General features: G+C 36.7%; 1 protein-coding gene across 1 annotated transcript in view; it reads left to right on the top strand.

Annotated features, from left to right (window-relative positions):
• The window catches only part of TDRD3 (tudor domain containing 3), a 153023-nt gene extending 139136 nt beyond the window's left edge, over positions 1 to 13887 (top strand). The window contains exons 12-13 of the mRNA XM_010838658.1: positions 6052 to 6177; positions 13634 to 13887. Coding sequence (XP_010836960.1) covers positions 6052 to 6168 — 117 coding nt within the window. The 3' untranslated portion in view covers positions 6169 to 6177; positions 13634 to 13887. The remainder of the gene's footprint in view (positions 1 to 6051; positions 6178 to 13633) is intronic.
• Positions 13888 to 14649: the final 762 nt, after the last annotated feature.

The raw sequence follows: 14649 nt of genomic DNA, 5'->3' as shown, positions 1-14649 counted from the left end.
ACATGGTATATTAAAGAGGTGATCTTAGAACTGCTCTGAGGGAAAGAGAGATTTATGATTCTGCATTATACTTTATTCTAAAATGTTTTATTTCATTCAAAGTTTCAAAAACAAATTAGTTTATTATAAAATTTGCTTATTTTGCTTTTATACAATGAAGACTGAGATTTTTTTTTTCCATTTAGGTATAGAAGGTGAATTTTTATTGTCAGTTGAGAAATTTAATTCATGGAAGTTTAGATTTTCCCTGTGATAACATCCAAAGGACTCTGAAGTGAGTCAGAGACTGATGTTCCCCTTCCTTTTCTTTCACTAGCTCATTTTATATTAATCAAGTCGTTCAACCTAGTTGGTTCCTAGTATACAGCCAAAGCTGAAGTTGGGTTTTTAGTTTCTGTGCTTTTTTTGTGTTTTACAGAACTTGGAAGGACTAAAGAAGAGAAAGCCAGGGAGATACTGCTCACATACACGTTTTAAAAGACCTACTGTAACCTGATCCATCCATTTTTTTTGGAATTCATGTGAAATTTCACTTGACAGTAGAGTGCCCTATTTACCCCAGAAATGATGATGGTGAAAAATGGCAGTTTTTAAAATTTAAATCAGCTCAACTAGGTTATCCCCAAATCCTCTTCCATTTCTGACATTGGCTATTTGTGTTTCTTGCCCTCATTGCCAGCATAGTCTTAAGGGCAGACAGGACTATAAATCAGAAGACCTACATTTTAACTCAGTTTATCATGCTAATTATTTGAGCAAATAATAGCTTCTTAGTTATTTGTACTAACTGTCCTTTACATAAACTATCTGTTTTGTAGTCTGTGGTTCCATACTACTACAGACCCAGTTTTATTTTGTGCTAGAGTTGTAAATATTGAATTGGAATATATTTTTTAAACAAGGATAATTGGTAAACTAAGGGTCATTCTTAATGATGATATATGGCCTCTGTAGGCAAAACTGTTACCTATAATCTTCAATCACTATTCAATTTTAAGTTACTCTAATAGAATATTAATATAATTGTCTAAAATAGATTACTTAAAATAGTTTAAGTTCTACTTTTGGAATCCATTATGTGATTTTTTGTTTTTGTTTTTGAATGGAGCAGAAGTACTTTATTTTAAATACTAGGACTAAAAAGTAAAATCAAAGGTCAAAATTTTCCAGTGGAAACCAAAAGGAAATGTTATGAATACCCAAGGTATAATCAAAATTAAATACAACCTTGAGCCAATTCAGAAAGCTCAGTAATCTTCAAAGTGATTTTCATACATTAATTAATGTATGAATGGCATCCCAAGGATGAAAGAAATTTAATTCTCATATTCTAGTTACTGATAACCACAGGAAGAGTCTGAATGGATTGAGATGAGCCATTTTAATAAGGCAGGTCGACAAATATTTCATCAAATATTAAGGATCTACCACATAAGCTATATATGAGGCACAAAGTATCCCACTAAGGCGGCCTACTTTAAAGCCCTTTTTTTTTTTCTTTTTAAAGACTTTATTTTTTAGAGGAGTTTTAGACTCCCAACAAAACTGTGAGAAGGTATGGGATTTGCCATATTCTCTTCATCTCCACACGTGCATAGCCTTTCCCAGTTATCAACATCCCCCACTAGAGGAGTACATTTGGTACACCTGATAGACCTACATTAACCCAGTAGTTTCCACAGTCCTTAGTTTACATTAGGATTCACTCGTGGTGTACACTGTATGGGTTTGCACAAATGTATAGTGACTTGTATCTACCATCACATTATCATGAAGAGTAGTTTCAAGGCCCTGAAAATCTGTGCTCTGTGTATTCATCCCTCCATTCCCACAACCCTTGGCAACCAGTGATCTTTTTACTGTCTCTTTTAATTTTGCCTTTATTATGTGATGTTTTGGGAAAGCAGGTTTGTCTTTAAAATTGCTGTTTGCTTAGGTATTTTATTAAAATTAGTTTCTATTTGTAAAAACTAACTACACAAGCTAACTAGACAGGTAAAGGTAGTCTAGAAGTTCATAAAGTAGTTCATATGTGAATCACTCAAGGAGACATGTACTTATTAATATTTCAGTTCAAAAGACAAAACCAAATGTCTATATATTTTTAAAATAAATTTCTTATTAAAGAAAAAAATATTTCAGTTTTCAACAGGATTATTTTTGAGGCTACTTGGTATATATTTCATAAGCTGACTTGTGTTTTTGTGAGTGCTGTGCAAATTGTTAAAATGAACAGACTAGAAAAAAAATTTTTTTTTAATTACACACAAAATAGCTATTAGACATGACTGTTAGTAAGTTTTTTTGTGTGAAGAGAATTGCTGTCCCTGTTCCCTACCCCCAGCATTAATCAAGAATCATTTTCTCCTAATAAAGTCATGGCTATGTGAAAATGCTGAAGAAATGGTAATCTAAGATAAGGCAATTCAGTAAGTTAATATGAACCTGTTGCTGAAGCAAAAGAAAACAAAGTATTGTCAGCAAATAGAGCTCTCATAAAGGCAGCTTTTAGGCATTAGAGACAGAGGCAGAAGAAATATCAAAAAGAAAAAGGGAAAGGGTGGCAAACCCAAACTTCCTGAATTTCGTATTTTCCAGGCTACCCTGGCACTTAGGAGTAGGAAGTTTCCTCCTCTTTTGACTAGCCCAGGGTTTCTCAACTGTTGATGTTAGAACTGGTTGATTCTTTGTTGCGTGGGCTGTCCTGTGCATTACAGGCTATTTAGAATAGCCTCTACCTATTAGACCTAGTAACAACTCCCCCAACCCTGCTCCTTTAGCTTGTAACAACCAAAAATGTCTAGACCCTCTAACTGCCAGTAGCACTCAGATAGAGCAACCAAAAATGTTTCTAGACATTGGCTTCCCACCCACACTCCCCCTGGTGGAGCAGGGAAATCCCTGCCAGTCCAGAACTGAGAGTCCAGGACCACCCGCTTCTGCAGAATACTGGTTTATATGCCTAGCTGCACAGACCTTAACTTGTGGAGCAAAGAACTTCACCTGTATTTACTTGTGTTTCACATCTCCTATTGAAGTATTCCAGGTTCCAAGTAACTGATTTATAGTGAGCTTTTCTAACCCAGCTCATTTATAAATGAGGAAATAATGTATTTGTCTATATTCTCATTCGAGATGTAGTTTGTGCTAGTAAAAGTCTAAAAATGATACGCAGGAAGGATGTAGTTGCGACCTGTCAAGCATGTTTTACAGGTGAAGTTGTGCATCTCCTTTTTGCATTGGTGCTCTCTTTTTTTCCTTTCAGAATATCAGTTCATTCATGTTGGTGTCACAATGACTATTGCATTATGTATCTTTTCATTAAAAGGAGTAATGTTTAGCAGTTTAAATATTGGCAGAAGAAGAGGGTACATTTTGAATATTAAGTATTTTAAAACAGGTAAATCTGATAGCATGGCTCAGGTGAGCAAAAATGTGAGTCCCAATAAAATGGCTCTAAATCTCAAAAGCTTCAGTGAAGATGGCCTGGGTCAGTTCTATTTTTATGAAAATTGTTTCCAGTCTTTTAAAGAGCCTTGTCTGGGTCAGAAATAAAATGGTCCTGGTCTGGACTCTTCCTCTAGTGAGCTCTGTGACTTGGCAGAATCACCTCTCTGGGTTTAGAGATTTTCATGTCTGTCAAGTCTAGGGGGACAGAACAGATGGCTTTCCAGGAATGTACCAGCTCAAAATAGTGTCAGATATTTTTTCAAATAGTCATGAACTATGAAATTAATTTTTTATTTTTAGTTTTAAAGCTGTTACAGACTAGTGAAACTAAAATAAAAGGAGATAAAGTTATAAATTTCATCCAAAGAAACTGATCTATTAAATTGGTCTGTGCATTGTATGGAAAGAGTTGCTCGTTAAATGCTAAAAATTACTAGGTCTAGACTATATGAAGTGGTTTTTGTGGGTAACCAGGTTTTCCCCAACTACTCTGTGGGAGGAATATTTAAAAGTTAAAAAAGCAAGATTGTGCCTTTGATGAAAACTGAGAACCAAGCTATCAGAATCTATTTTAGTTTTTGCTTCCTTTTTGTATGATTGTGAAGACATCAAATAATATGAAAGAAATCCCATGATTGGTCATCTCTATAAAATAATTTAATTGGCTCTGGCTAGTATAGTCTGAGAATCTTTTAAACGATAGAGACAGTTTTTCAAATAGCAATGCCATATTTATTATATAAATCTGGCTCACTCAGCAAATGTAGTGTCCTACCTTTAACACTGTATTTTACTGATAAACTATATAAATTTTTAGACCTAACCAATTCTACAGTTCTGGATGTGGAGAATGATAATATTCTATTCTAATCCCTGAAACAATTATTTCACCTTCTACAGCAGCAAATATATTTTCAGCTTTCTCATAATATGCAGAGAGCTTCATATATCATGTCATAACAATAAATAGTTTCTTTTCAAATTTAGCTATAATATTTGAAAATAATCATTCAGAGCAGCAACCATATTGATAAAAAATAATTCTCTCCTGAACACTTTAATTTTCCTTACTGTATTTTAATTGCTTTACTAAATTATAAATGTTTAATGCTTCTAGCCATTTTGAGGTTAATTATTAATGAAAGGGACATAGAGGATGGAAAACTAATCTGGAAGTTTGTCTGTAAAATGTTGTTATGGTGTTAGTTTTGCCAGATATATTGTCAGATTTCTTTATTCTCTTATTTAGGTGATGATAGCACCTTAAGAGTGATGATTAATTTTTGGCTCTTGGTTTATTTCTTTTACATGCAGACTAAGACTTAAAGTAGCAGTATCTAAATCAAAACTCAGATTTACCTTTGAAATATTAGGGCAAAGTCACAAAGCTTTCCAGGACTTCAGTGTCCTATATATAAAATGGAAAAATGTTTCTTAAGAATACTGTGGAGAATGCCTATTAATGAGGGATTTGTTCATGCCAAATATTAAATATCATTTCTAAATAATAGGATTTGGTCAGATTATCTTAGCATCTTTCTACTTGCATCAAGTAAAATTGCAATAGTTTGATCTGTGAAAATTAAAGAATAGAACTCAGTCTTTCATGTAACTCCATTTAGTGTTAGGGTCAAAGGAAAGCTATCCTTGGGGATGGAAAATTCAGTGATAAAGTAAGGAGGAGGAGGAAGTAATAGCATAAATTTCCTAAATCATGCAAATTATTGTGCTCAGATAATTCAGAGAGCCAATTTTTTTGTCTCTCTCCAAAAGGAACGTACTTCATAGCTGCATTAATTTAAAACACTAAAATAACAGGGTGGCAGCACTCAGTAAGAAACCAGTGTGACTTTTGGCTACATTTCTGTTGCTGCTAAGTCCTTTTCAAATATTGTAATTAATTATACTCTTTCTGCTATTTATTTTGCTTATCCTAATTTATACATGCTATTCCTTGAACTGCTGGTTCTATACCCTTAGTAAGAAAGAAGATGAGAAGAAAATAGTTTGTGTCTTATTGTGGAGATTGCTATTTCTTGCATGACACTTTCTTTATATATAAATTATATTTCTCTCTTCATTCCGATCCATTATTTTTTCCTATCTCTAGATATAAGGTTCTTAATGATGTTGGACCTTTCATCAGATGAGGACTAAAACAGCTGGTGAATGTTCTGTGGCTCCTCAATCCCTTTTCCATATCTTGCCAAAACCCCCTTCCATGATAAATGCCCAGAAGCCCAAATATTCAATTAAAATTATATTATAATGTTGCTTTTCTGTGTTTGCACTACATCATGTCATGTCACTTGAGGAGATAACCATAATATTATGTGGAAATATTTTCCTTTTCTAGATTAAATTTGATTCTGATGTTACCACTATAAATTTCATTCTTCTATTAACAACAACCAAAAGTTTTTACAGTGTCCTTGACTTCTTTTTCCTCTTTTTCCCTACTGCCCTCTATTATAAAACTTGACAAATGTACATCCCAGGGCAGCTTAATAGGGTATAGCAAAATGGAGACCGTAAAATGTATTTAATGTAGGAAACGTGGAACTGTTTTGAACATATTAAATCACTACTCTTTGCAAACAGGAGGAAGAAGGCACCTATGACCAAACTCTTGAGTTCCGTAGAGGAGGTGACGGCCAGCCAAGACGATCCACTCGACCAACTCAGCAGTTCTACCAGCCTCCCCGGGCTCGGAACTAATGCAACAAGGTACATTTACATCGTGAGAAGCTGTCCACGTACAGAAAGATGCTACTCGTGTTAAATATATAAGCACAGTTTTAATATTTCATGATAACATACAGGCATACTTCATTTTATTGTGCTTCTCCTGATTACACTTCACAGATATTTGCATTTTCTACAAATTGGAAGTTTCTGGCAACACAGTGTCAGGGAAGTCTTGTCAGTGCCATTTTTTCTAACAGCATTTGCTCCCTTTCTTTCTGTCTTTGTGTCACATTTTGGTAATCCTTACAATATTTCAAACTTCATCATTATTATATTTGTTATGGTGATCTATGGTCAGTTGTCTTTGATGTTAATATTCTGAAATGATTATGACTCACTGAAGGTTCAGGTGATTGGTTAACATTTTTTAGCAATAAAGTATTTTTAATTAAGGTATGTACATTGGTTCTTAGACATAATGCTATTGCACACTCAGTAGACAGCAGTTTAGTGTGAATAAAGTTTTTATATGCACTGGAAAACCAAAAACTTAGTGTGAGTTGCTTTGTTACAATATTCACTTTATTGTGGTGGTCTGCAACCAAACCCTCAATATCTCTGAGGTTTGCCTGTAATAGAAGAAAACTGATATTTTAAAACTACTTTCAGTTATAAAGTATTTAAGATAATACCATAGTTAACAAACTACTTTTCCTCCGGAGCTTTCCCCACAAATGCTATCCTTAATCCCCTTTTTTCTCTCTACCAACTCTTTTCTATTGAAGGTGATGACAATCAGTGAAATGACTATAAGTTTAAAAGTAGGAAAAAGATAAAAGAAAACAAAGGACCAGATACTTATCAACCTAGATAACTGAGTTTATCTTTTTGTTGTTTGATTAATTTCCATCCTTTTTAAGAAAGAGGAAGCGTTTCATATGTATCTTCAGGAATTCAGTGAAGACAGCCTTACTGCTTATTGAGATGTAATTTAGGAGCCTTATGCTGTTGATCCAGATTCTTTCATCCTAGAGTTTCAGAAAGAAGGTTACTATCTGAAAATCATCTTCATTAATAAGGAAGATGTAACAAAGAAGTCAGCTAATTATGGGACCAATCTAAGGCATTTCATTTTGATGAACAGAGACCTTAATTCTTAGTACATTCTTAGAAAGAAATACTTTTGCCATCTTTGATAACATTTCTATATTTTCCTTATGCCAGGACTCTTGGATATTTCTTTTAATACTTAGAGTTTTCACATTCGAGCTTTTGCTATATATCACATAAACACTCTTTTAGACTTTATATCTTTTTTCTTAGTCTCTTCTCAGTAGAAAGACTACTGAGAATTTTTAATAAATTGTTCCCAATTCCTTATTTCAGCTGTTCATTCTGACAAAGCTGTTATCTACGTTGTGTGTGTCCCCTACTCAGTGACTCTCTCAGTTCCTCACAGCAGCCAGGACTGTTTAGCACTGGAAATGCAGCTAGCCTGAATTGAAATGTTCTATAAATAAAGAATGAATACCATATTTCAAACACTTAGTTTGAAAAAAACTCAGCAAGTTGTATTGATTATATGTTAAAATGATAATATTTTAATAGATTGAACTAAACAAAACGTTACTACAATCAATTTCACCTATTTAATTTTACTTTTTAATGTGGCTACTAGAAAATTAAAAATCATATATGTCTCACGTTATATTTCTGGACACCATTGTTCCAAGATCTTCTCCAGCTTCCCAAAACTCTTTCATTGGTTCAAAATTAGTTGTGTCATCCTAAGTGAAGAAATATTTTCTTATATTTTCTAGCCCTTTGCTTCTTATGTAATAGTTTGCCTGGAACAGAAGCCTAATGCTGTTTGACTTCTGATTTACCCCAGTGAGCCAGGATAGCACCTTTTCCCTTTTATTATTGGTTTTTCTTTGCACTTATTACAAGACTGTCAAGTAGACAGACGTGCCCATGGTATCACAGAAGAGCTGATTCTTGACTTTGGGCATTTTTCTGTAGCATGCCAAGAACTGACCAAAGCAGAATCAAAGTACACGTAAGGACTTCAGCAACATTACATTGTGCACAGTCAAGCATCCACTTTTAACATAAGCTCAGTGTGCTTATAATTAAATCTTATTTAAGGTAAATGAAAACTGAGACTTCCCTGTTAGCTTTCCAGTGTCTGAACTGTTTAAAACAGGTTTTAAAAGGTGACCAAAGGTTCTCAACCTCCCAACTACTATAGGACAGGAGATGCAGGACTCTAGGACGCTTCAAGGATGCCTGGGGCTGTTGAAAGCAGGGCCGAGTAGAGACAAGATGTAAGATAAGGAAGGGTGCAGCCGATGGTAGAACTTGTAAGTCCTCTGGGCCCTTCTTTAGTGTCTTTCATGTTTTCTACATTCAGTTCAGTTCAGTTCAGTTGCTCAGTCATGTCCAACTCTTTGTGACTCCATGGACTATAGCCTGTCAGGCTTGCCTGTCCATCACCATCTCCCTGAGTTTACTCAAACTCATGTCCATTGAGTCGATGATGCTATCCAGCCATCTCATCCTCTGTTGTCCTTCTCCTCCTGCCTTCAGTCTTTGCTAACATCAGGGTCTTCTCAAATGAGTCAGCTCTTCACATCAGGTGGCCAGATTACTGGAGTTTCAGCTTCAGCATCAGTCCTTCCAGTGAATATTCAGGACTCATCTCCTTTAGGATGGACTGGTTGGATCTCCTTGCAGTCCAAAGGACTCTCAAGAGTCTTCTTCAACACCACAGTTCAAAAGCATCAATTCTTTGGTGCTCAGCTTTCTTCACAGTCCAACTCTCACATCCATACATGACCACTGGAAAAACCATAGCCTTGACTAGACGGACCTTTGTTGGCAAAGTAACGTCTCTGCTTTTGAATATGCTATCTAGGTTGGTCATAACTTTTCTTCCAAGGAGTAAGTGTCTTTTAATGTCATGGCTGCAGTCACCATCTGCAGTGATTTTGGAGCCCCAAAAAATAAAGTCTGACACTGTTTCCACTCTTTCCCCATCTATTTCCCCATCTATTTCCCATGAAGTGATGGGATCAGATGCCATGATCTTTGTTTTCTGAATGTTGAGTTTTAAGCCAAGTTTTTCACTTTCCTCTTTCACCTTCATCAAGAGGCTTTTTAGTTCCTCTTCACTTTCTGCCATAAGGGTGGTGTCATCTGCATATCTGAGGTTATTGATATTTCTCCTGGCAATTTGTTTCTTCTAGCCCAGCATTTCTCATGATGTACTCTGCATATAAGTTAAATAAGCAGGGTGACAATATGCAGTCTTGATGTACTCCTTTTCTTGTTTGGAAGCAGTGTGTTGTTCCATGTCCAGTTCTAACTGTTGCTTCCTGACCTGCATATAGGTTTCTCAAGAGGCAGGTCAGGTGGTCTGGTATCCCCATCTCTTTAAGAATTTTCCAGAATTTGTTGTGGTCCACACAGTCAAAGGCTTTGACATAATCAATAAAGCAGAAATAGATGTTTTTTTGGAGTGCTCTTGCTTTTTTGATGATCCAACGGATGTTGACAATTTGATCTCTGGTTCCTCTGCCTTTTCTAAATCCAGCTTGAACATCTGGAAGTTCACGGTTCACATATTGCTGAAGCCTGGCTTGGAGAATTTTGAGCATTACTTTACTAGTGTGTGAGATGAGTGCAATTGTGCAGTAGTTTGAGCATTCTTTGGCATTGCCTTTCTTTGGGATTGGAATGAAAACTGACCTTTCCCATTACCTTTTCCTAATGTTTTCTACATTAGGGCTCCATCAAAAATTTCCTTTGAAAAAGAGTACACTGCTTAAAAGTAAACGATGAATGTTAGCCCTGGGGTAATCATAGCTTATTTGTATCAGAATGTACAATGCAGACTGTTCCTAGTCAACTAAAACATTACAATCTTAGTGGTTCTCTACGTACCTTGAGTTAAAACTCCCATCTTTCCCAGATGCTTGTTTTGGATTGTACTGTTGACATGGAAAATCCTCACAGTAAAGAAAATTAATTTTGGCAGAAAACAGTACCATAATGGTATCACTAAAAAAACCTCACTGCAAAATGTATCCTAAAAATTAATTAATTAAGCAAGACACATGTGATCTTAGTTGAAAAACTTTATTTATTCATTTTTAAAATTTATTTTTCTTTATTGAAGGATAATTACTTTACAGAATTTTGTTGTTTTCTGTCAAACCACAACAGTATACATATATCCCCTCCCTTTTGAATCTCCCTCCCATCTCCCCCCGCTCCCGTGCCACCCCACCCCTCTAGATTGATACAGAGCCCCTGTTTGAGTTTCCTGAGCCATACAGCAAATTCTCATTGGTTATCTATTTTACATATGGTAATGTAAGTTTCCATGTTGCACTTAGTTCAGACATATGTTATAGAAGATAATGAAGTAGAATTAAATATACTCTCTTTGAATGGGAAGTTCAGCAACAAGGATTATACTTTTTGCTTTTGTCACACAACTGAATATATTATTTTCTTCTTCAGTGAAAAGATACTTTATTATTTCCTCGTTCCTAGTTTCCATTTAACTTCAATCATTTAAAAACAAGGTATATATTGTATCCAACCATTTGACTTGACTTCCAGCAACTATAAACATGAACTTTTTATCACTTTTTTTTTAAGTTCATAGTTGTCTTTCTTTTTATGTTTTGAGTACTTTGCTAGATGATGAATGCCATAGTAGCTGCTCAGTAAGTGTTTTCTTAAGTCAGTATATTTTGATAAAGTTGTTTATGTGTAATTTACATATTCTTCGATTGCCCTAAGGAGTTTTTTTACAAGTCTCCTACACCAACCCCCAACCCCTACACATTCATATACTTCCCCAGAGGTGCAAAGGGAGTTGGATTCTGCTTGAGGCTGGTACTAAGACAATATCAGTGATTAGCAAAAGTAGGAGATACCTGGGAGTTAGGACTCAGTGAGAGGAGCAGGTCTCAAGAGAGCAATATGGGAAATAGGCCTAGGTCTGAGAAAAAGTGGTGGCAAGTTAGATCCAGGCCCTGAGGGAGGAGAGGGCCCAAACCTCTATTATCTGGACTTGTGATTATTACAGACAACTTAGAAGTAAGAGCAGTTGTGGATAGGGTGTCCATAGTTCTTTAACCAGTGAAAGGGACCAAATTATGTGCCTTTGAAAAGCTTTCTGGCATGATTGGTGTCCTAGAAATTAGATACCAGTTAGTAGGGGCAGGATTTAGAGAGTTTTTTTTTTTTTTTAGTAGAGTTGATTTAGTTTTCTTTCACAATACTTAGGCCACTTGATGCGAGGAACTGACTCATTTGAAAATACCCTGATGCTGGGAAAGATTGAAGGCAGGAGAAGAAAGGGACAACAGAGGATGAGATGGTTGGATGGCATCACCGACTCTATGGACATGAGTTTGAGTAAACTCCAAGAATTGGCGATGGCTTGCTACAGTCCATGGGATCACAAAGAGTCAGACACAACTGAGCAACTGAACTGAATTTAGTTTTACAGATGCATTTTAAAGCTTCACTTTCATGGTGGGGTAGAGTCCTCTGAAGATAATCTAAAAGCTGAGAAAGATATGAAGAAGAGAAGAGGCAGTGGCTATTAGAGAATGTGTGAACCAAAACAGCATTACTGATGGTGGCAGAAGAGTATCACTTTAGACTCCTTAAGAGTTTGACCTTGATGTGTTCAGTGCTGTCATGAACTTCTGAATAAGAATGATATGATCAAAATTAAGCTTAAGAAATACTGCTGTTGGATATAGGATGGATTAAGCACCAGAAGGAAAAGAATCTAGGAAGCTATTGCATTGGTCTAGCTGAAGAGTCAGAGAAGGCAATGGCAACCCACTCTGGTACTCTTGGCTGGCAAATCCCATGAACGGAGGAGCCTGGTAGGCTGCAGTCTGCGGGGTCGCTAGGAGTCGGACACAACTGAGCGACTTCACTTTTACTTTTTACTTTCATGCATTGGAGAAGGAAATGGCAACCCACTCCAGTGTTCTTGCCTGGAGAATCCCAGGGACGGGGGAGCCTGGTGGGCTGTCGTCTATGGGGTCACACAGAGTAGGACACAACTGAAGCGATGTAGCAGTAGCAGCAGCAGCTGAAGAGTAGTTAGAGCTTCGAGTTTTGCTGTGAAAAGAGAGAAATGGCAGACCTGTGTAGACTTTGTTTGACACATCAGAGGAGGTTCCCTACTGCCATGGAGGTTAAGGCTCAGTATGTAGAGTGGTTTAGTGAATGGTGACTCAGTTTAAATTTCACTTCTAGTTTCTTTGATGAAAGAATAGTCTTCATAGTTTTACATATTAACCAAAACCTTGAAGCTGATCACTAAGCATAGTTGTTGTTTAGTTGTCCAACTCTTTTGTGACCCTGTAGACTGTAGCCCTCGAGGCACCTCTGTCCATGAGATTCTGGAGTGGGTTGCCACTTCCCTCTCCAGGGGATCTTCCTGACCAAGGGATTGAACCCACGTCTCCTGCGTTGCAGGTGGATTCTTTAGTGCTGAGCCACCAGGGAAGCCCCTTTGAAACCAATAGCGAAGCATACATTACTATATAAATATCATGACCTTGTTTATTTTCCAAGGTCTAGGTTTTAACACCATTTTTAGCTAGTAGAAGATGTATTTTAGGATGGCTTTCTGTTTGTGTTTTTTTTTTTTTAAGACAATCTAGAGCAGCATCCTTGTGCAAAATTTTTCAAATCAAGGTCAGGGAAATGATCACTATAAAGATAGATGTTATAGAACCCCATGAAGCCAGCAGGAGAGGCATCATGTGAGGACAGTAGTACCCAAATCTCTAGTTTCTAATCAGGAGACTGTTGACTTCAGAGGACTTATGAGCCGTTTGAATGCAGCCATGGGAATGCTTCCCGTCCCTGCCCACCCAGTTTCTTTCCTCCATGAAGCTGAAACAGGACTGGAGCAAATAGGGCCTCTCTCACCACCTCTCTCAGCCTTCTCTGTTGTCGCCACCCACAGCATTTCTGCTAGAGTGGCATCTGATAAAGGTGGGGAGCAGGCAAGGGAGGCAACAGGCTTAGGTAAATTACCTGAGAGACTGAACCAGCTCAGAGGGGTTCATAGGGGAAATGGAGGTGGGTAGGATGGGGGTAGATGTGATTCAGTGGCAGATTGCATCTTTTTTAGGTCACCCTCTGTTAAACTCTGCTCAGTTAATCCAGATTCCTGAAGCAACGTGCTAGCAATAGAGGGACTAACAGTGACAGAGATGTACTTTAAAAATTTCTAGAAGGAAAACTTATTTTTTAAAGACTTTGCTTTTTGTTTATGTACTGATTTATAGAAATTATGTTTATAAATTAGCAGTGTCCAGTTTGCTCTGCTTGTGATCTATTGATATTTGTATAAACACTTCACAGTTACAGGTAGGTTTCAGCAGTGTGTGTATGAAGAAGTTAAGTTGAGGTGCCAATTTCACTCTCTTCTTCTCTTCTTAAATAGAGTCTTTATGAAGAAAGGAGCTGTTGACTGAATCATCCTGGTCAGAACCTGTTGATAGACCTCCTGCTTTCCCTTCGGAGTAAGATGCAGACATGGTGGATATTATTATTTGGAGAACTAAAAGGCAGATTTTAGGGGGAAAAAAAATTCAACCCACATAAAGAATGGGGAAAAAATACAAAGTTAAATAAAGCAACTTTTACAAGTAGAAGAATTTTTTCTTCTGCCATCAATAAAACCAATGCACTATTAAATACATTGTTTTGCTATATGTTTTATTTTCTGAATGTTATTTTTCTTGTTCATCTGGTATTAACCCCATGCTAATTGCCTTCTGTAGAATGGCAATTACAGCATACTGAAGCTCCTCTGTAATTACAGAATAAACTGACTGACACAGTTTGCCACATTTCTCAACAAAACAACCTGAAGACAAATAGCAGTTCTTAGTATGGTAACACTGCAAAATATGACAGCAGAAAAATATTCAGAACTCTGATATGTTGTTTTAGCAGTCTGTTAATCTAATTCAATCAAAAAAAACAGGCATTCCCTTGCTTATAAAATGTGCAGTGGATCTTTTAAGATGCATCTGGTTGCAGATAACAGAAAACCCAGCTCTAACTGGTTAAATACTAAAGTGCTAGCTTATTTCACTCATCAGAAGCACATTAAGTTTCCGTTGGTTTAATTCACTGACTCAGAGTTGTCATGAAAGATCTGATCCTTATTCTTTTCATCTCATTTCTGCTTTCTGTGACATAAGCTTCATTCTTCAGCTCCATATGATCCCAGGATGGCTACAGCTTCCTGAGCTGTTCAGTGCAGAGATGGGGTTGGGGTCCCTTCCAGAAGTGCACTCAGAAGAGAAAAGAAGCTATCCCTCTTAGGCTGCATTTACCTGTGTTGTGTGACTTTTCAGCCTTTGAACGGGAAACTTCAGCAAGGGTCCGTGGGTGAGTTTAGGCTTGATTCAAGTGGGGGCAATCTGCTTTCCTGAAAACATATTCAATCTG

The sequence above is a fragment of the Bison bison genome, unplaced genomic scaffold (assembly GCF_000754665.1).
Source record: "Bison bison bison isolate TAMUID 2011002044 unplaced genomic scaffold, Bison_UMD1.0 scf7180017864102, whole genome shotgun sequence".
Lineage (NCBI taxonomy): Eukaryota > Metazoa > Chordata > Mammalia > Artiodactyla > Bovidae > Bison > Bison bison.
Note: the sequence above shows the minus strand (reverse complement) of the source record. Positions and strands in the feature narration are given on the sequence as shown.